Source organism: Olea europaea, unplaced genomic scaffold (genome assembly GCF_002742605.1).
Source record: "Olea europaea var. sylvestris unplaced genomic scaffold, O_europaea_v1 scaffold2315, whole genome shotgun sequence".
Lineage (NCBI taxonomy): Eukaryota > Viridiplantae > Streptophyta > Magnoliopsida > Lamiales > Oleaceae > Olea > Olea europaea.
The window spans coordinates 13,268-37,021 of NW_019241248.1; the positions used below are offsets into that span (position 1 = coordinate 13,268).

General features: G+C 34.2%; 1 protein-coding gene across 1 annotated transcript; it reads left to right on the plus strand.

Annotated features, from left to right (window-relative positions):
• Positions 1-20,615: 20,615 nt before the first annotated feature.
• LOC111381497 (rust resistance kinase Lr10-like) lies at positions 20,616-23,003 on the plus strand. The gene is made up of 6 exons (XM_023005284.1): positions 20,616-20,633; positions 20,723-20,820; positions 21,511-21,809; positions 22,037-22,102; positions 22,180-22,236; positions 22,291-23,003. Exons 1-6 carry the CDS (start codon positions 20,616-20,618, stop codon positions 23,001-23,003), a joined length of 1,251 nt encoding a protein of 416 aa, XP_022861052.1.
• The last annotated feature ends 751 nt before the right edge of the window (positions 23,004-23,754 follow it).

Sequence of the window (23,754 nt, forward strand, 5' to 3'; positions counted from 1 at the left end):
ATTGGAAGGAATATTGTATGGCTTACGTCTACTTCACGAGTTTCTTAGGTATATGATACCAGGTGTAAATATCGTATTTATACGAATATGGAGAAACTAAAAAGAAGTAGACCACTGCGAAAGGGAGAAGTTGACATACACGTTGGAGATGAGCAAATGTTGCTACAGTACCTGTATGAATATACTTCTTACCATTGCCTTTTGGTTTAGTATTGGAATTAGAGAAATGTCATTTTATGCCAACTATAGCTGGAACATTAAAATGAATTTCATGTTCGGACATGAACTATTTTAATGTTAAGGACAATTGTTGTTCTTATTTATCTTGTTAAAGATCCTAATGTCTATTGTAAATTATAAAATGACATTTATATTCTTTAATACTAAAAATTCTATAATAAGTATAGAAATTATAAGGCATAAATACTATAATCTAATTATTACCAAAATCTGGCATGACAGATTTTGTCATTTAGATGAAATATAATTCCAAAGTTACATAAAGATGTATACTTGGGATTAATTCATTTTGACAAGTACAAATTATGCATGTCTGATACAATAACCAAATCTTCTTTTACTTGAAAAGAAGAAAGGTCAGCATAATTACTGGTCTAATGCATAGTGATGCATATGGATTCATGTCAATCAATGTCAAGTAATGTTTCTCTTATTTCATCAATGATCAAGTATACTTGATGAAAACTCAAACATGAAACTCTTGAAAAGTTCAAGGGATTCACACTAGAATTAGAGAAACAAAGAGGTAAAGATACCTTCACATTAAGATTCGATCAAGTGAGAGTATCTTAAAGATAAAATTTAGATTATCTAAGAGAGAATGTGATTCTCGTGCAGTGGACTCCTTCATATGCACTGCAGCAAGGTGGTGTATCTAAAAGGAGGAATCATTAATTATTACATATAATGCGATTAATAACAAGCCATGTAAATTTTTCAAAAATGTTTTGAGGTCACGCATTGATTGCAGTGTGCAACACACTAAACCATGTCCCATCTAAATTGGTAGACAGAACTTCATACGAGTTATGGAAAGACAATAGTCCCAATTAGTCCCAATTTATCTTATATGAATGATTGGGGCCATGACGCTTATTTGAAGCGCCTTAAATCGGATAAGTTTGAGACTAAATCCGATAAATATATATTTGTGAGATATTCAAAGGAGACAATTGAATATAAATTCTATTATCATGAAGAAAGTTTTCGTCTCACGACATATCGTCTTCTTAGAGAAAATGTTTACTCTAGGAGAGGACAGTGGGAGTAAAATATAATTTTGAAAGAGTTCAAAAGTCCACAGATATAGTTAACCAAGTAGATAAATCTGAATTTGATCCCATATCTGATATGAGACATACTTTGGATCAGGAAGTAAAGACTCCTGAGGACATGACAGCTCTATGTAAATCTAGTAGGCTCATTCAACCTTCAAGAAGGTGCGAATCATTAATCAGTGATCCAGGATAATGAACCTGCTAGTTGCAACAAAATAAAGTCAACTGTTGACTTAAAAGAGACAGCAAGAGGCCATGAAACTCGAGATGAAACTCGACGCAAGTGAACAAGGTTTGGACCTTGGTCAAGCCTCCTAATGAAATAAAGCCCATAAGCTTTTGTAAATAGTTTACAAAAGAAAAGGTCGATATGGATATGAATATCCATATATACAAAGCAATGCTAGAAGCAAAGGTTAAATGTTGACCTTGGTGAAATATTTCTCCTATAGCCTTGCTTAAGTCCATTCGGGTTTTGTTTGCAACAGTTGCATATCGTGACTATAGGTTAAGAGAAGTCTCTTGGAGCTGAAATCTTAGATTTGATGAAAAGTCAAAGTGTTTGATTTTATCAAATTTGGAAACGAATTATGTGTTTACAAGAAGATAGTGGGAGCATTTTTCGTATTCCTAAAACGACATCCCTATGTTTCAATCGTTGAAATAATTGTTGTTAAAGGATTTATTCATAAACGATATGGGATATGCAACTTAATCTATAGAGGTAGATCTAGAAGATTGCTTAACTCATCCCAATTTACATAGATGAAATCTTGAGAAGATTTCATATGGAGAAACTAGTTTACTCTTAAGCGGTATGTTGGAAAGGTTCCAAACGTGGAGCAATCGTTGATTCAATAGTAGAAACCTAATACATGGATACTTTAGAAGTAGCAAAGAGTTGCAATATGGATCATGATATTCATAAATGAACTTGGAGTAGTTCCTAATATTGTTGATCACATACAATAGTATTGTGATAACAATAGAGCTATTGTGAAAGCAAAGGAACTAAGGTCTCATCAATAATCCAAACATGTATTAATGTGGTATAATCTCATCAGAGAGATAATACATAGAAATGACGTAAAGAGAAGAGCAAATTTCCACATTTAATAATATTACAGATCCACTGACAAAGAGTTGTCGTAGTATAAACATGATCGTCATGTAAACTTACGATATTGGATATATAAGTGATTGGATCTAGTGCAAGTGGGAGTTTGTTAGTATTATGCCCTAGGTCCAATCAACTTTGGACATAAATACTTTTATATATAATTAATGTAATTAAATGGCAGATCTATTATTTAATTAATAGACAATTAAATAAATAATAGAGTCCGTAGATTCAAATAATTGTAATTTGTTAATCATAAGGATTGTGATTGTGAGATACAAATTACATCTGATTGAATATTAAATCATCTGTGGTCGTAAGTAATAACGAGATACGGATATCGTTATTACGGATAGACCATCACGTGTGGCATTTCTTACTTGTGAAGTAAGTAGCTGATCTCACAAGCTAAAGTGTGGTGACACTTAAATGAACACGTGGATGTTTTTGTTATAGAACAAAACATTGGAGACCCGTCGAGAGATTCCACATGGATAACTATCTGAGTGGCAGTGGTTAATCTCTAACGTTCGGTAGTGGAATTGGTCCTTTGACTTGAGGTCGTCATAGTACCTTATATGAGGACAGTCATACTTTGGCGGTGTTGGATGTTGCTCTGAAAAGGGCCGCTAATACGATATCGTTCGGGTATGTCAAGAATCGTATGAAGGTTGTGATTGATCAATAAAGGATTCGTCACTCTTAGATAGTAGGAGATTATGATCTGTGTTTCATTCAATTAAGTCGATGATGAAATCCTTGGCCAAGGTGTACTCATAAGTTGAAAAGGAGTTTTCGACTTGTATTGACTTAATAGTGGAGTGAAAGATACGATCGATGATCGAGATTGACACAACTTCATATCTTGTAATTGATCAGAATATATTGACGAAGGGATTATAGTTTCACGGTAAACGAACGAATTTGGTATTGTCGTACCACGAGACATTTTCCGTCACATGTATTGCCCTGATACATTGCTAGATGTCAATCAGGGACGACGAATGTGAATTGACGATAAATTAAAAGGGTGTTTTAATTTATCAATTTTGATTAGATCAAAATAATATTTCACGTCGTTAGGCATCGTGGTCGGGAACCTAATGGGTCACACACAAAAGAGAATTGGAAGATTGCAAATTGTCAATTTGTTAATTTAACAATCGTTGGATAAATTAATTAATTGGATTTGTTATTTATATTTTCGAATTAATTAATTGGATTAATTAATTCACGGACCGGGTTTAATTAATTGGATTAATTAATTATTGGACCGGACCGGGCCGAGCCTATTTGGGTTTATATAAATACATAACTAGGATTTGAGGTCCAATAAGGTTTTCATTATTCTTGCTGGCACAAGAGAAAACCCTAGAGGCTGCAATCATATTCTCTGTGTGGATCACCGTTGAAGGTTGGACAATTGGACAGCTGTGGTGGCGAAGCAAGGTTGTGGAACGAAAAGAAAAGCAAAAGGATTGCAGATCTGAAAATGGTACAATCTTATCACAATTTCTATCTAAACACAAAGGTGATTCTTGGTGGGAATCGAAAATTATTTTAAATTCCGCTGTGCATGTATAAGTAGATTCCCAACAGTCAGAGCTTGCACAATATCAATGAACGAGCATGAGATTGAAGTTGTAGGAATGGACCAAATATTGAAATGACAATTAAGATAATTTACATAATTTACCCACAATTTCCTTTATAAATCTAGATCAAAGCACAATGTATTGAAAAAAGAAAAGGACAATTCACCCAATAAACAAAAACAAAATATTTAAGACAGATATCGGAATTTTATAAAGGAGAAACCAGGAAATCAAAAAACACCCAAAATGAACCCAAGGGGAGGGAAAAAATACACCTAATTATTTTCGATATCTCCAAATTACTTATTTTCGGTTTAAAATCTGAAAACTCCATTCCATGTAAGCTTAAACCCCTAAAAAACAAACAACTTCTAAGATTTTAAACCCTTTACGTCAAAAAAAATAGAAAAAGTATGCACATGGAATCAAAACAAAACTCGAGAGAATCACACCAAACCCAAAAAGGCAAAAAACATATAGAATTCTCGTGATTTCTCACATTTGATTGACGAAGAAGGTGTAAGTGTTATGCCCTAGATCCAATCGATTTAGGTTGTAAACGCTTTTAATATGTTTAATGCATTTAATTTTGATAAGATCTATTATTTATTTAAATTAATTTTGTGATAAATAATATTAAATAATAGAATCCGAAGATCCAAGTTTAAGTGATTTGTCAATCACAAGGAATAATGATTGTGAGATACAAATTACATATGATTGGATCTTGAATAAACCGTAATCGTAAGTAATAACGAGATACGGATATCGATGATATAGTTAGACCATCACGTGTGGCATTTCTTACTTATGAAGTAACTAGCTGATCTCACGAGCTAAAGTGTGGTGACACTTAAATGAACACGTGGATATTTTGTTATAGAACAAAACATTGGAGACCCGCTAAGAGATTCCACATGGATAACTATCTGAGTGTCAGTGGTTAATCTTTAACGTTCGGTAGTGGAATTGGTCCTATAACTTGAGGTCATCATGGTGCCTTGTATGAGGACAGTCATGCTTTGACGGTGTTGGATGTTACTCTACCAAGGGCCGCTAATACGACATCGTTCGGATATGTCAACAACCACATGAAGGTTGTGAATGACTAGTAGAGGACTCGTCACTCTTAGATAGTAAGAGATTGTGATTTGCATTTTATTCAATTAAGTCAATAATGAAATCCTTGATCAAGGTATACATATAAGTCGAAACGGAGTTTTCGACTCATATTGACTTAATAGTAGAATGAAAGATATGATCGATAATTGAGATTGACACACTTCCATATCTCGTAGTTGATTGGATCATATTGACGAAAGGATTATAATTTCATGGTAAACGAACAGTTTTGATTTTGTCATACCACGTGACATTTTTCGTCACATGTGTTGCCCTTATACATTGCTAGATGTCAATTTGGGATGGCGAGTGTGAATTTGTGATAAATTAAAAGGGTGTTTAATTTATTATTTTTTATTAGATCAAAATAATATTTTACATCGTTAGACATCGTGGTCGGGAACCTAATGGGTCGCACACAAAAGAGAATTGGAAGATTGCAAATTGCCAATTGATTAATTTAACAATCGTTGGATAAATTAATTAATTGAATTTGTTATTTAAATTCCCGAATTAATTAATTGGATTAATTAATTCACGGACCGGGTTTAATTAAATGGATTAATTAAACATTAGACTGGACCGGGCCGAGTCCGTTTGAGTTTATATAAATACATGTTTAGGGTTTGAGGTTCATAAGGTTTTCATTATTCTTGCTGGCACAAGAGTAAAAATCCTAGCAGTTGCAATATATTCTCTGTGTGAATTTCATTGGAGGCTGGACAATTGGACAGTTGTGGGAGGCAGATTCAAGTTGCTGGAAAAGAATAACGCAAAGGAATTTGCAAAATCAAGAAAAAGGTATATTTTTTTATCACAGTTCTTATCTAAATACAAAGTTGAATCCTAAATGGGAATTGAAATTGTTTAATTCCGCTGTGTATGTTTAAGTAAATTTCCAATAGTGGTATCAGAGCTAGGTTTGTATTTGTTAGGAACTGATTTACAAGTTGATTAAATTAAAGGTTGATTTAATCATGTTCATCCCTAAATCTAGCAAATATAGTTTTTAATTTTATTTTTCAGAATCTGATTTTGAAAAAAAAAAGTTTTTTTTTGGATCGACTGGCGGCATCACCGCACGACAACAGCGCACTGCTGCCGCTAGTGCAGCAGTAGGCGCCACTGCGAGCTATAGCCGCTGTGTAGGCATGGGGACTGCCGCCTTCCCCTACCAGGTTTATGGGCGGGGCGGCGCTCAACAATAGATACTATAAAAAAAAAAAAATTCTAGGGTTTTGGTTGGAGACAGGGGCCCCTAGTTGCAATTACGAAAATGGGGTCAATTTGCAAAATTTTAAAAGGGGGACCTGTTCTGCAAATTTTTAATTTGGAAGGGTCTGGTGTTAATTTCCAACTTGGGTCAAATTTTTAAATTATCAAAATGGTTTTGAATTTGAATTTTGAATTGGTTTTAAAATGATGTTTTAATTGGGTTTGACCCATACCCTAATTTTGACCCAAAATTAAAATTTATTTAAAATTTGATGACTTTTATATTTTTTTTAAAATTAGATTTTAACTTAAATATTTAATTTTGACCCTTAATTGAATTTTATTTTATTTGAGAATTTTGTCCTAAATTAAAATATTAATTCAATTTTATTAGAGTTGGACTCTAATATTCTATTAACTAAAATTTGATTTCAATTAATACCACTTCCTAATGCAAATTAAAATTTAGAGTATTACTCTAATTTAATGATTAATTAAATTTTGATTTTGATTAAATTACTTCGGCCAATAGTTATGGAATTAGAGTTGGACTCTAATTCGAAATTTAGTTAAAATTTGATTTTAATTAAATAGGCCCGCCAATTAAGTTAATTAATTAATATGATTAATTAATTATTTAATTATTTCGATCCAAAATTTTGAATTAGTTCTGATGATTATAATTGCTAGATTTATGAGACATTGTATATAATATTAGATATTATACATAGGAAACATTTATGTGATGAATGTTTATGGACTCGATCATATGGATGTGTTGAATGGTTGATTTACTTCTTTTTGTTTTATGAGCCTGCGAGCTCTTTATTATATTGGACCTGTGAGTCCGTTGTTATTATTGTTGTTATGGGCCTGCGAGCTCTTTATTATATTGAACTTGGGAGTCCGTCGTTATTGTTATTATTATGGGCCTGCGAGTCCGATTTCTTTTAGGCCTGCGTGCTAACTAATATAGGATACATGTTGCAGTTTGACTAATTGAAGGCGTAAGAAGAGATGGACACCATGGAGATGGTGCATTGGTGTTGATCCAATATTGTACCCCTTAGGAATTGACCAACTAGTCTTCCCTTTAGCTCGGGAAAAATAGATAGAACAAGTCCATAATCATCCATACTATTACTTATATATATTTATTCGCATAGTAGATGTATGTTTAAATATATATATATATATATATATATATCACTCAACGCTGGTCTATTAGGGATATGTTTGACACTGAAATATTTGATATTTCTGAATGATGGGTTTGACTTAACTAAAATTTATCTTTTATTGAGTACACTCAAAGAGATAAGTTTTAGAGGCATGTTAAGCTAACACATAAGATGTGTGAAGACAAAAGAGTTGTCAGCTTAATAATCTGGGAGTTGTATGGATATACAATTGATAATAATATCTACCCAAATGTTTTATTAGGATTTGTTGAGTACACTCAAGATCTTGATACAACGAATTGGATCCCAGCCCACTGGAAATCAAATGTGGATTCAAATAATTTATGTATGAGGGTCATGAATTTATTTTAAACAGTGGGAGCACGTTTAATTAAAGTCCATATTGAATTTGTGTATATGCATTATAATACATATTAATTCTATGTTTTTCGTCATTTATAGTTTTTGAATCATGAGTAATCATATGAATTTGAAAGGCATATTGGATGCCAACAAACTGACCGGACCAAATTTTCTCGATTGGCATCGTAATTTGAGAATCGTTCTCAAGCATGAGAAAATTGGATATGTCCTTGAGCAGCCCTTTCCAGTGGTGCCTACTAAAAATTCCACTTAGGAAGAGGTGGCTGCTTACAACAAACACAGTGATGACGATAACACTGCAGCATGTGTGATGCTTGCAGCTATGTCACCTGAGTTGCAGAAGCAACATGAGGGTATGGATGCTTACACTATGATTTTTCATCTCAAGAAGTTGTATGATGAACAATATCGTGTGGAGAGTTATGAGACCTCTAAACAACTATACCAGTGCAAAATGGCAGAGGGATTTTCAGTCAGTGCTCATGTGCTGAAGATGATTGGTTTCATTGAAAAATTGGGTTCATTAGGTTTTATCATGGATCATGAATTAAGTATTGACTTGGTTCTGCAATCTCTGCCAGATAGTTATTCACAGTTCATTATGAACTTCAATATGAATAAGATCGAATGCACACTCCCCGAATTGCTTAATATGCTTAAAACTGTAGAGCCCAATGTCAAGGCTAGCATTGGACATATCTTAGCTATTCATTCCTCTAAGGGCACTAAGAGGAAAATCAAAGGAAGTTTTAAGAAAACATCCAAAAAGGCTAAGGTCAATAACAAAGCAATCAAAGCAGGCAAGGACAATACCAAACCTGATGACCTATGCTATCACTGTGGAGTGAAAGGTCATTGGAAGAGGAACTGCAAGGCTTACCTCGCTAGCTTGAAGGGAAAGAAGTCTTCTAAAGCTTCTACTTCAGGTATTTTTGTTATTGAGGTTAATATGTCTACTTCATTAGCTTCTTGGGTATTGGATACCGGATGTAGATCTCATATTTGTATAAATATGCAGGGACTAAAGAGAAGTAGACCACTGCAGAAAAGAGAAGTTGACCTGCGCGTGGAAAATGGAGCAAGAGTTGCTGCATTAGCTATAGGGACATACTTCTTACCACTACCTTAGAGCTTAGTATTAGAATTAGAAAATTACTATTTTGTTCCCGCCATTATTAAAAACATTATTTCTATTTCGTGTTTGGACATGAATGGTTTTTCAATTAATGTTAAGAACAATCGTTGTTCGTTTTATAAAGACGAGATCTTTTATGGTTGTGGTGTGTTGCAAAATAGAATTTATATTCTTGATACTGAGTCGTCTATTATGAGTATAGAAAATAAAAGGCATAAAAGTGATAATCTAAATAATACATACCTCTGGCATTGCAGACTGGGTTATATTAACGACAAATGCATTTTCAAGTTGCATAAAGATGGATACTTGGGGTCAACTGATTTTGAATCATTTGACAAATGCGAGTCGTGTCTGTTAGGCAAAATGAGCAAGTTCCCTTTTACTGGAAAAGGAGAAAGAACCACAGAACTGTTGGGACTAATACATACTGATGTATGTGGAACCATGTCAGTAACTGCTAGAGGTGGTTTCTCTTACTTTATCACATTCACTAATGATCATTCTAGATATGGTTATGTATATCTGATGAAACTCAAGCATGAAGCACTTGAAAAGTTCAAGGAATTCAAACTTGAAGTAGAGAAATAGACTGGTAAAAATATTCTCACACTGAGATTAGATCGAGGTGGAGAATATTTAAAGGGAGAATTTTTAGATTATCTAAAAGAGAATGGGATTCTCTCGTAGTGGACTCCGCCATATACACCGCAACATAATGGTGTATTTGAACGGAGGAATCGCACTTTGTTAGACATGGTGCGATCTATGATGAGCCATGCAAACATCCCAAAATTATTTTGGGGTCATGCACTAATTGCTGCGTGCTACCCACTTAATCGTGTCCCATCTAAATCGGTTGACAAAACTCCATACGAGCTATGGGAGGAAAAAGACCAAACTTATCTCACATGAAAGTTTGGGGCTGTGACGCTTATGTAAAGCGAAATGAATCAGATAAGCTTAAGGCTAAATCTGACAAATGCGTATTTGTGGGATATCCAAAAGAGACAATTGGATATCAGTTTTATAATCCCGTTGAGAAGAAGGTGTTCATATCAAGACATGCCATATTCCTAGAGAAAGAGTTTATTCTAGGAGAGGGTAGTGGGAGCAAACTAAAACTTGAAGAAGTTCAAGAATCCACAAATACTGTTGACCAATTAGATGAACCTGAGTTTGATCCTACACCTATTGACGAACAGACTCTTGATCAGGATGTAGAGAACCCTGAGGACACTCCAGCTCAGCATAAATCAAGTAGGATCATTCGACCTCCCAGAAGGTACAAATTCACGATTACTAATAAAGTATTATTAGTTGAGGATGATGAACCTACAAATTATGCAGAAGCGAAGTTAAGTGTTGACTCGAAGAGATGGCAAGAAATCATGGAATCCGAAATGAACTCAATGTATGAGAACAAGGTTTGGACCTTGGTCGACCTTCCAGGTGGGATAAAATCGATAGGTTGTAAATGGGTTTACAATAAAAAGGTCGATGTGGATTGAAACGTCTATACATACAAAGCAAAGCTAGTAGTGAAGGGTTACACACAAAGGCAAGGCGTTGACTTTGATGAAACTTTTTCGCCTGTAGCCATGCTAAAGTCCATTCGGATTTTACTTGCAATAGCTGCATACCATGATTATGTGATATGGCAAATGGATGTCAAAACTGATTTCCTTAATGAAAACTTACAAGAGGAGGTGTACATGACACAGCCTGAAGGTTTTGAATCCAAAGGAGCCAACAAAGTATGTAAACTAAATTGATCCATTTATGGATTAAAGCAAGCTTCTAGGAGCTGAAATCTTCATTTTGATGAGACAATCAAAATGTTTAATTTTATCAAAAATGAAGATGAACCGTGTGTTTACAAGAAGACAAGTGGGAGTGCGGTCGTATTCCTAATATTATATGTCGACGACATATTATTAACGGGAAACGACATCCCAATACTTCAATCGGTAAAATTATGGTTGTCAAAGAATTTCTCCATGAAAGATATGGGAGAAGTAGCGCATATCTTGGAAATCAAGATCTATAGAGATAGATCTAAAAGATTACTAGGCTTATCCCAATCCTTGTACATAGATAAAATCTTGAGAAGATTTAATATGGAAGAGTCTAAAGAGGTTTATGGCCCATGTCGCATGGGATTCACCTCTCAAAAGATATGTGTCCTAAAACACATGATGAAAGGAGTCGCATGGATAAGATTCCTTATACTTCGACGATAGGATCTATCATGTATGCGATGCTATGTACGAGACCAGATTTTTCATATGCTCTAAGTGTTATGAGCAGGTTTCAAGCAAACCCTGGTGAGAAACACTAGATAGCAGTTAAGAACATTCTTAAGTACTTGAGAAGGACTAAAGATGAGTTCTTGATCTATGGAGGAAATGAACTGAAAATTCATGGGTATACTGATGCCAGCTTTCAAACTAACAAAGATGATAGCAAGTCTCAATCAGGATATATGTTTACTCTCAATAATGGAGCGGTTAGTTGGAAAAGTTCCAAACATGAGACAATCGCTAATTCAACAACACATGCCGAGTACATTGCTGCTTCTGAAGCAGCGAAGGAAGCTGTCTAGATCAAGAAGTTCATTAATGAACTTGGAGTCGTTCCTAGCATTGTTGATCCCATACCTTTGTATTGTGATAACAATGGAGCCATCGTACAAGCGAAGGAACCGAGGTCTCATCAACGATCCAAACATGTGCTAAGGTGATATCATCTCATCAGGGAGATTATACAAAGAAATGATGTAACGATAGAGCGAGTTCCTACAGATGACAATATTGCAGATCCACTGACAAAGTCGTTGTCACAACAGAAACATGATCGTCATGTGGACGCTTATGGTATTAGATACATGAGTGATTGGATCTAGTGCAAGTGGGAGTTTGTCAGTGTTATGCCCTAGATCCAATCGATTTAGCTTGTAAACGCTTTTAATATGTTTAATGCATTTAATTTTGGCAAGATCTATTATTTATTTAAATTAATTTTGTGATAAATAATATTAAATAATAGAATCCGAAGATCCAAGTTTAAGTGATTTGTTAATCACAAGGAGTTGTGATTGTGAGATACAAATTACATATGATTGGATCTTGAATAAACTGTGGGCGTAAGTAATAACGAGATGCGGATATCGTTGATACAGTTAGACCATCACGTGTGACATTTCTTACTTATAAAGTAAGTAGCTAATCTCACGAGCTAAAGTGTGCTGACACTTAAATGAACACGTGGATGTTTTGTTATAGAACAAAATATTGGAGACCCGCTAAGAGATTCCACATGGATAACTATTTAAGTGTCAGTGGTTAATCTCTAACGTTCGGTAGTGGAATTGGTCCTATAACTTGAGGTCATCATGGTGCCTTGCATGAGGACAATCATGCTTTGACGGTGTTAGATGTTGCTCTGCCAAGGGCTACTAATATGACATCGTTCGGGTATGTCAAAAACCATATAAAGGTTGTGAATGATCAATAGAGGATTCGTCACTCTTAGATAGTAAGAGATTGTGATCTGCATTTCGTTCAATTAAGTCAATAACGAAATCCTTGGCCAAGGTATAGCTCGAGAGAAGAGAGTTTGTTTGCTAGATGGAGGAATGAGATGAGGAAGAACCATTTTCAAAGTAAGAAGAGCAGAGGAAAATCGAAGGGTAGGTCTAAGTCTAGAGATAAGAGTGGTAAGAAATGCTTCCATTGTGGCAAGTTAGGACATTTCAAGAAAGACTGTAATGACTTTAAAAAGAAACAAAGGCCGCAGCACAATGATGATCAAAACTTAGTTGCTGTAAGTGATTCCCTCGATTACCTACATGTTACGATCATGTTAGGAGATTTTGACACTGACGTAAATGGTGCTCGTGATAACATACATGTCATGAATGTTTCTAATATTGATTTTGACACTAAGTGGGAATTAGACTCAGGTGCTACTGTTCATATGTGTCCTGTTAAATCTTGGTTCTATAACTATAAAGATGTGAATCCTAGAAAAGAATACTTAGGGGATGATCGTACACACAATGTAGAAGGAGTAGGTGATATTGCTATTAGGATGCACGATGGCATTATCAGACCCTTTAGAGGTGTTAGATATGTCCCGGGCCTAGCAAGGAATCTCATTTCCTTAAGCACTCTAGAAGAAGAAGGTCATGAGTTCAAATCTCATGCTGGTACTTTAAAGATTTGTAAAGGATCTCTAGTGGTTATGAAAGGTCCCAAGAAGAATGGGTTATATGTCCTTCAAGTTAAAACCTTGGATAGCAAAGAGTCGGTATTATCTTTAGTTTATGAAGATAAATCAGATCTTTGGCATAAGAGGATGGGACACATTGGGAACAAATGATTGAAATACCTCAGTGACCAGAATTTACTTGGTAAGGATAGTGTTACACCTTTAAGTTTTTGCGAGACGTGTGTTCTAGAAAAGTTACACGGGGTTAGCTTTGGGACAGGTGAACACAGCACTAAGAGACCATTGGACTACATTCATGCAGATTTGTGGGGTCCTGAAAAACACTCCACATATGGAGGAAATAGATTTTTTCTATCCATTGTTGATGATCACTCGAGGAAAGTTTGGGTGTATCTCCTTAAATCCAAATTTGAAACTTTTAGTAAGTTTAAGTCTTAGTTGAAATTCAAATTGGAAAGGGTGTGAAAACTCTTAGGACGGATAATGGTTTAGAGTTTTGCAACTTCGAATTTGATAATTTCTGCAAAGGAAAGGGTATAACGAGGCACAGGACTGTAAGACATATCTCTCAACAAATTGGGTAGCGGAGAGAATGAATCGGACTTTAATGGATAAAGTCAGATGTATGATGATTAATTCTAGGTTGTCTAAAGGTTTCTGGGGTGAAGCCATGTGCACTGCTGCCTATTTGATAAATAGGTCATCTTCTAGTTCTGTTAACTTCAAGACTCCTCAAGAGTTGTGGTCTGGAAAATCACTAGATTTGTCACATATTAGAGTGTTTGGTTGTACGGCTTATGCACATCAGGTTGAGGGCAAATTGGACCCTAGGGCTACTAAGTGTGTCATGTTAGGTTATCCAGAGGGAGTAAAATGATATAGACTATGGGTTTTAGGTATAAAAGACATTAAAATTATTAACAGTAAAGATGTGAAGTTCAATGAACTTGATATGCCTTGTCTTAAAAATATAGTAAATCAGAACAAACAAACTGAGGAAGGAGAATCTTCTACCGAAAAGAAGATGGAATTTGAGGTAAAGAAATTAGGTAATAATCTAGAGGATAGTGAAATCCAATCTCAAGAAGAATCTGATCAAGAAGCAGTGATAGAACAACCTGAACTCGAAATTCTTGAAACTGTTGTCCCTAATCAAGAAACATCTGCAGATACTAATTTGGATGATTACCAATTAGTGAGGGATAGAGAGAGAAAACAAGTGAAGTCCAATTTGAAATATATATCTTCAAATTTGATGGAATTTTGTCCTAGTTTCAGGTGAAGCCTTGGAGTCAGTTGAACCGACTTCATTTGAGGAAGCGGTTAATTGTAAAAATTACGAAAGTTGGAAAAAGGTTATGAGAGAACAGATCTAGTCTCTAAACAAAAATGAGACTTGGAAATTGGTTGAAAAACCAAAGAATCAAAAGGTAGTCCATTGTAAATGGATCTACAAGTTAAAAGAAGGAGTAGGACCTAAAGACCCTTTAACATACAAAGCTAGGTTGGTTGCAAAGAGATTTACTCAGAGAGAGGGATAGACTATAATGAGGTATTCTTACCGGTTATTAAGTATAAAACTATTGGGTTAGTCTTAGCCTTAGTTGTCCAGTATGATTGGGAGTTGGAGCAACTAGATGTTAAGACGGCTTTTCTTCATGGAGAGTTAGATGAATTGATTTACATGTCTCAACCTCAAGGGTTCTAGGTGAAGGGAAAATTAGAACTTGTGTGTTTGCTTAGAAAGTTCTTATATAGTCTTAAGCAGAGTCCTAGGCAATGGTATAAAAGATTTGATGCTTATATACTTAAAATTAGTTTTATGATGAGTGAATTTGATGCACGTCTATATTTTAATAACTCTAAAATAGGCTGTGAAGTTTATTTATTGTTATATGTGGATGACATGTTGCTTGCTAGTCCTAGTAAAGCTAAAATCATAAAGATGAAAAACCTTTTAAAATCAGAATTTGACATGAAAGACTTAGGAGAGGCAAGAAAAATCCTTGGCATGATTATTAAAAGAAATAAGGCTGATAATAGGATGACTATTAATCAAGAGTCTCATTTGGATAAAGTGATAACCAAATTTGGTATGAAATTTGCTAAGTCTGTCAATATACCATTATCTGTACACACGAATTTATCATCTACACAATGTCCTAAAACTGAAGAAGAAATGCATGAAATGAGTAATGTTCCCTATGCTAATGCCATTAGGTCAGTAATGTGTTCTATGATTACCACAAGATCGGACCTTGCATATGCAGTTAGTTTCTTGAGTAGGTTTATGTCTAACCCAGGTAAATCATATTGGACTGCACTTAAATGGCTATTAAGATACCTAGCTGGATCTTTGAAAAGGGGGATTAGTGTCTGAAAGAAGAAGTAACAAATTAGAACTTAAAGGATATGTAGATTCTGACTTTGCGGGGGATAAAGAACAGAGGAAATCTACCACTTCTTACTTCTTCACTTTAAGTGATAATTGTATCACTTGGAAATCACAGTTGCAACATATAGTTACACTCTCCAGCACTGAAGCAGAAATGTTGCATTAAATGAAGCTATAAAGGAATGCATGTGGTTGAAAGGCCTTCTATGTGAATCAAACTTCTTGAATGATAATGCTATGATTTTTACTGATAGTCAAAGTTCATTGATGTTGTGTAAAAATCCTATTTATCATGAACGTACTAAGCATATTGAGGTAAAGTATCACTTCATTAGGGAGAGGTTAGCTTCTGGTGATTTAATTTTGCTTAAAATTGCAACTGATGATAACCCTGCAGATGTTGGAACAAAAGTACTTGTTGTTGGTAAGTTCAACAAATGTTTATCAATACTAAGTATTGATAATGGTTAATTGTTGTGCAGGTACTAAGTTGGAGTGAGCGATGATAAAAATAAGACCACACTAATGGATATCACTTGTAACCGAGGAATTTGGCGATGGATGTTATGTGATCCAAGGTGAAGATTTGTAAGGTGTATCACATCCTATTATTGGTACAAGTTGATTGGTCTAGAGAATGTGACTGGATTGTACTAGTTATGGAGTAATATGGACCATAGATTAAATCCAATGATTGAATTTAATGTTATGGTCAATTACCTATACTAGAATTGTCATTCTCTTGTTGACCATAGTACAATATTTGAATTTTGAATTCAAATAAATTGGCTCTATAATTACAAGACCTCTTCATTCTCTCATTCTTGGATTTGGCATAACATTTGAGAGAGCATAGAGAGGTAACCAAGTGGGAGCTTTCCATAACTCTGGTGAAATTCTTGGTGGCTTCCGACGGATCTTTTCTCGGTATATCCATTGCCATTGCCGTGGACGACGGTGCTGCTGGGAATCTACTTATCATGCGCAGCGAAAAATTAAAACATATTTCAATTCCCACCAGGATTCATCTTTATGTTTAGATAGAAACTATGATAAAGATGTACTTTTTACAAGATCTGCAAACTTATTTACCATATCTCTATTTAAGCAACTTGGATCTGTCTCCCATAGCTGTCCAATTGTCCAACCTCCAACGGTGATCCATATAGAAAATAAGATTGCAGGATTAGGGATTCCTTCTTGTGCTAGTAAGAATAATAAAAAATCTCTACAAATTTGAAAACCCTAATCATATTTATATAAGCCCAAACAGGGTTGGCCTAATTCGGTCCAATATGTAATTAACCTCTTTAATTAAATCCGGTCCGTGAACTAATTAATCAAATTAATTAATTCGGACCTAAAAATATGTAACCCAATTAATTAATTTATTTAACGCTTGTTAAATTAATTAATTGATAAATCACAATCTTCTAATTCTCTTTTTGTGTACGACCCATCAGGTTCTTGATCACGATGTCTAACGACGTGAAATATTATTTTGATCTAATCAAAATTGATAAATTAAAACACCCTTTTAATTTATCACCAATTACACTTGCCGTCCCAAATTGATATCTAGCAATGTGTTAGGGCAATACATGTGACGGGAAATGTCACGTGGTATGACAAAACCAAATCCGTTCATTTACAATGAAACTATAATCCCTTTGTCAATATGATCCGATAAATTACGAGATATGGAAGTGTGTCAATCTCGATTATCGATCATATCTTTCACTCCACTATTAAGTCAATATAAGTCGAAAACTCCTTTTCGACTTATTAGTACACCTTGGCCAAAGATTTCGTTATCGACTTAATTGAATGAAACACAAATCATAATCTCTTACTATCTAAGAGTGACGAATCCTCTACTGGTCAATCACAACCTTCATATGATTCTTGATATACCTTACAAATCTTGAAAAGGACATTTGGGTTGTGGCTAATGAACTCCTTCAAATTGATAGAGTTTTGGTCCAACAAAATCAAGCAAAGTAAGGCAAGTGATTCAACACATTTGATCATGGGAGATTTTTACTTCAAGTAAGTTTCTATAATCTTATATTAGAAACATGCTTAGTAAGTAATTACATTGCTATTAGAGCCATCTTAAGTTGTTTCCTTGCATATTACCTTGTTGTAAATGGAGATAAAGTGGCGAAATACTTGTGTGTATTTTATGATAAAGCTTAAAATATCGTTACTGACATGCAGTGAAATATGCAACATAAACTCACATAATTTTTACTGCATGTTTCCCTATATGATTTAAAATTTTTGGTTTTATATTTTTGGAGAAAAGTGAGATCATAGTTAAAATTGTAGAAATTTTAAATACTTGCTGCTTTTTGTTCATTAATTTTCATGCAGTAATATTAGTATTGTTAGAAATTTCTTCTTATAAGCTTTTCAAACACATAAAGAAACTCAGAATTAAAAATCTGAAAAAATTTTGGACGATTATGTTAGTAACTTTTTCTCTCAGCCTGTGTCCATTATGTTTGTATACCAAACACTAGAATATGTTTAGTACTTTATTTTTTTGTTTTTCTAAATTCTGACTGCAGAGATGAACTTAGAATGTCAAAATAAGTGAAAAATAGAAAAACGATGTTTTCGCTGTCAAATAGATGGTGTTGCAATCACTGCAATCATGTTGTGTATGTGATCCAATTACCTTGATAAAGAATCAACATAAGATTACTATAAGTAATTGAAGTTATTTCCTTTGTCCAAAAGACTTATTTAAGCTGCTAATTGAGTTCTCTATTAAGATTGCGTAGAGAAATAAATAAAAGGAGAACTCAAGTTAAACTTTGAGGAATGCTTGAATTATGATATTTACGATGTATTTAATTTATAGAACAAGACACACATCCTAAGAAAATGGAAAAGAAACCATAACATGTGAATCATACAATGTGTGCTTTGATGACCAATGGAAAATGTGTGTGTGTGTCTATATATATATATATATATGGATTTTTAACTGTTTTTCAAGACTTTATTATAGTTTTTCTACTTTAGCATATTGTCAATGATCATGAATGATTTGGTCTAATGGGACATGTCTAGGAAAGTAGTTATTTTAAGTTTTAGAGATTCGAGTAGAAAAGGAAGGACTATTCTATCTAAAACATTTGTATTCACCGGTCGGATAATTGTGTTAACTAATTGAAGTTTTTGACACAATTATGAATGCAACATATAGTGTAGATTTTATACATGTTCTTGATTTATTGAGGAATCAGAAATAGTACTTGAACTAGATGTTAGAAAATAAGTCTTTGGCATTAGGAGAAATATGATTTCTCTTATAGAACAGTTATATATCCTTAAGGTGTATAACAGTGAATGCTCTAAGTTACTCGCGGGTCGCACAATCCATTTATCAGTATGATCCATGTGAGCTAAATGTTTTGGATAGATCTAATTGGAATATTCCTAAGTAAAAATGGAATATATCACATTTTTGGGGCATTCAATCATCTTGGAAAAGGCATTTAGATTGTGGATAAGGAATTTCAATTTGATAGAGTTTTTTTACCAACGAGATCAAGCAAAGTAAGACAAGTTATTCAACACATTTAATCTTGAGAAATTTTAACTTCAAGTTTCTACAGTATTGACAAGTAGAAGCATGCTTAGTAAAGATTTACAATACTTCAGTGGATAAGTGCTACTAGGTATGGACAATTCAACGAACTGCTGTTTAGTTCTTGTTTCAAGACTTTCTAAGTCATCTAATTTGACAAAATGGAAAATTCAAATTGGAGATAAAATATTGCAGTTTTGAAAATGTACACAGTATGCATCTTCATATATTTTTTCACCATCTGCTTCTCCAAACGTTCATCATATTTGTCACTTTAAACAACTCTTGGTGAAAAGTTTCGAATCTTCCAACTTGTTTAGCCTTCACGATTTAAAAGGGAGCTCCACAGGGCTTATTCTAGTGTTTTTCTCCTCTCTCTTATTCATCTTGTTGACCTAATATTTTCTCTTGTCGTTTGCAGTTCCTTCCTTGTTTAGAATGGTGCCCAAAACCTTACCCCAATTTTTATGTATAATAATATTTTCCTCTTACATAAATAAATATGGTTATGATACAATATTAATATAGAATAATTACAAAATCTTCTTTTTTTGGTTGTTTAGGAATTATTGTTTTCCTTCTTGGATTAAGGATTCCCTCACCACATTCCCACTTAGGGTTAGGATTGGGCACAAGTCGGATTAGGGAACAATCTGACCATCGAACTAACTTTTCGAGTTCGATTTTGACACAAATTGGACCACAATTGCCCACATCATAAAATAGAGTATCAAACTCGCCATCATGACCTTTGTAACCACCACCACCACCACCATGATTCGATTCACCATAAATTATTACCATCTGTAGCACCGATTATGGGAAAATAAAAATTAAGAAAAATATAAAAGTAGTAATGACATTAAAATATTCAATAGTTAAATAACACGGAATAATTAAATACAAAGAGCAAATCCCAAAAGGGTCCGGCCCAACCTGCGGACTTCACTCCAGTGTAGATTAGTCCCTTGTTTGATTTACCTCTCCCAGTGGCCATGTAAATTAGAGGCGAACTGATGTACTTCATCAATTAGCATTCCATCTTTCTTAGTAATATTAAGTAATGACCAATACTTGTCTAGATAATTTTAGTGATACATAGCAATATTATTTTTAATGTAGTGAGAAGTGAAAAATAATTGAAAAAATCCATAGTAGACAATCAAAACTTATTGATTTTTAAGAATGTTAGAAAGACTGTTATTAATTGTAAACTTGCAATCAGATTTTGAATAATTGATTTTGTTCCACAGATCATTGATTCTATAAAATATTAGTTTCGAATTAAGAAATATTCATCTTTGATCCTAGTTAAATTAACATGGCATAAATTAAAATGACAGGTTGTAGATTGGTCAAAACTAATATTCGATACAAAATTCCAGTAGAAGATTCATCTTTCGAGTTGTGTGTTGTATCTTTAATCGATGTCTAATAATGCAGGAAATTCTTGCACTAAGCAGCTGGCCAGATTGGAGATCTCAGATTGGGAAGGCGAAGGACCTTTCTCCCTATTCCCTACTTTCGGTTATCTTGATTATGTTTATATTTTAGCGGACAAGAATTAATCTTAACTGGGAAGTAATTATTGACCACTAAACCCGCAGCTGTTTCCAGTTTATGTCCGTTGCAAGATTTTCAAAGTCTACTAAAGTGAAAAAGAATTAAATGATCAAAATCAATTATTAAACAGTGAAAAATTTAAAACAAATATCCATATAATAAATCATTCAAAAAAAAGAAAATTTCATGGAAAAAGTTTCGTGGAAAAAGTACGGGTTGTCAAATCTGATAATGCAACATAGTATAAAACTGGATTGAGGGCATGGTTTTTTGAGGAAGGTCTACATGTCTACTGCTAGTTTTCTCGTTCTTTTCTCTATTTTTCATCTAATTATCCTTAACTTTGTTAATTCGAAATGCCAAGAGAGTTTCCAGTGTGGAAATTTTGGGGTTTTGGAGTTTCCTATATCTAATTATTCGCAACCGGATTGTGGGTTCTTAGGGGTTGATTGTAATGCTAGTAGTCCAAAACTTTACCTGGCAAATGAAGGATTATCACAATCATATATCATTCTGTCCAAGATCTCTACCAATGCGTTCTTTATTCGAAACCCTACTCTTTTAGGCTATTTAAGACATAAATCCTGTGATTTTCCCTACATCAACTTCTCTCTTCCAAACTCTCCTTGTATTTCTTATACTATCTCCCGAAATATTACTTTGTTCAGATGTAACAAAAGTAACGGTGAAACACTGAAGCGTTATTTCCAGGGTTTTAAAAACTACTCAGGTTGCGAATCCTTTGATGTATATTTTACTGATAGAAATCTTCTTTCAACCCCAGAAGGCTGTTCAGCTGTCCCAGTGCCAATGCATTCGCAATATGATGTCAATTCGATGGATTTCTGGGATCTGTTTAGCGATGAATATGAACTCGAATGGCATCTGTCTGACGATTGTAATGGGGGTCACAATACAGGAGGCCACTGTACAACTAACAGCACGAATCAATTTAAATGTGAAAGAGGTATATCCAGTACATACTACTTTGAGGGTAAAATATTTTCAGCTTAAATATATATTAAGGCTAAGCTTTTAAGATAGAAATTATGGTTATCTATTTTTTCACATATTTGTCTTTTAGCATCATAGTCTATAGTTGGTCATGTGATGTTAATTTAAATCAGAATCCAAATCATATACAGAGTTCAACGTCAATCAGTTACATGCTAATGGTCTTTGTAAATATAACAGGAGTTATCACCGAAAATCTCGACTCACGTTCATATGGCTTGTCAAAGAGTTTAGGTGTAGAAGAGAGTATAATGAGAAAAATGATTTCCCTTCCTGTTTAGTATGTTTGCTTGATCTAACATGAGTTTTTACTCCTGCTGCAGAAAAGGATAAAGGAAAAGGAAAAAGAAAAATTAAATTGAAACTGGTTTTTATTGCAGGTATATCTTTAAATTTTGTTTCTATTTCTTATGTATTTCAATTTATTAATATATTGTTTCTCATTACAGGCATTCCAGCTGCTACAGCACTCATCCTCGTAATCTTATTCACTTTTAACAGAAGAAACTATCCACTCATTTGGAAAGGAAAAACACAAAACGACAAGGACATTGAACTATTCTTGAAGAACCATGGGGATCGTGCGCCAAGAAGATACAAATACTCAGATCTCAAGAAGATGACCAATTCATTCCGTGACAAGTTAGGAGAAGGGGGCTTTGCTATTGTCTATAGAGGAAAGCTAACAAATGACCGTCTCGTAGCAGTAAAATTTTTGAAAGAATCAAAAGGTAGTGGAGAAGAGTTCATCAACGAGGTTGCAAGTATTAGTACAACATCCCACGTTAACATTGTCACTCTCCTCGGATTTTGCTTCGAGGGTTCCAAAAGAGCTCTCATTTATGATTTCATGCCAAACGGATCTCTTGACAAGTTCATAGGCAATAACAACTCCTTACCAAAAGATCAATTAGGATGGGAAAAGTTGTTAGATATTGCAGTTGGCATTGCTCGGGGAATAGAATATTTGCATCAAGGTTGTAACACACGAATTTTGCACTTTGACATAAAGCCTCACAATATTCTTCTAGATAAAGACTTCAATCCTAAGATCTCCGATTTTGGCCTGGCTAAAATTTCCCCCAATAGATCCAGTACAGTGTCAATGTTGCACAAAATCCTCAACTTGATCTCAATTGCATTGTGAATGAAGATGAACATTTGATGATAAGGAAAATGATAATAGTTGGTTTATGGTGCATACAAACTAATCCTAGAATGAGGCCATCAATGACAAGAGTGTTAGAAATGTTAGAAGGGAACATCGAATCCTTGCAAATCCCGCCTAACCTGCACATTGCTTCACCACATCTATCAGCAGCAAATCCTTCAACTTCCGAGTTAGCTCTCTGATGTTAATGAATTTTTAAAGCTATGTCGTGATGTGGACCAAGCATATAAACAGTAATTGCAATTTGGAAGTTAATTTCTTTGTTGAATCTCTTGATTCAATGTTAAATATCAGACAGTAGTAGAACTAAACTGGAATCTGCTTTTAAATATGTACATTACCCTTTATTACAATAGAAAGAATATGCTGCTCCGAATTATGGTGTTGCTCCGAATTCTCGAGTTTGATATATTTAGTATTGTCGTCATATTGAGATCAGGCTTCTAACCAACGCATAAGTCAAAGAAAATGGAGTTTCCCCAATCAAGGATCGGGTACTAACTTACCGCATTGATTAGAAATCACATTTCCAGGGTCGAACGCTTATAGATACTTCCATGGAAAAATGCTACTAGCTATTGACAATTAAACGAACTGCTGTTTAATTCTTGGTTAATCTCGTTTCAAGACTTTCTAAACCCTAATTTGACAAACAAATATTCTAAAAAAAATAAAATTGCAGAACTTGAAAAAGTACAATGTATGAATCTTCATATATTTTTTGCCG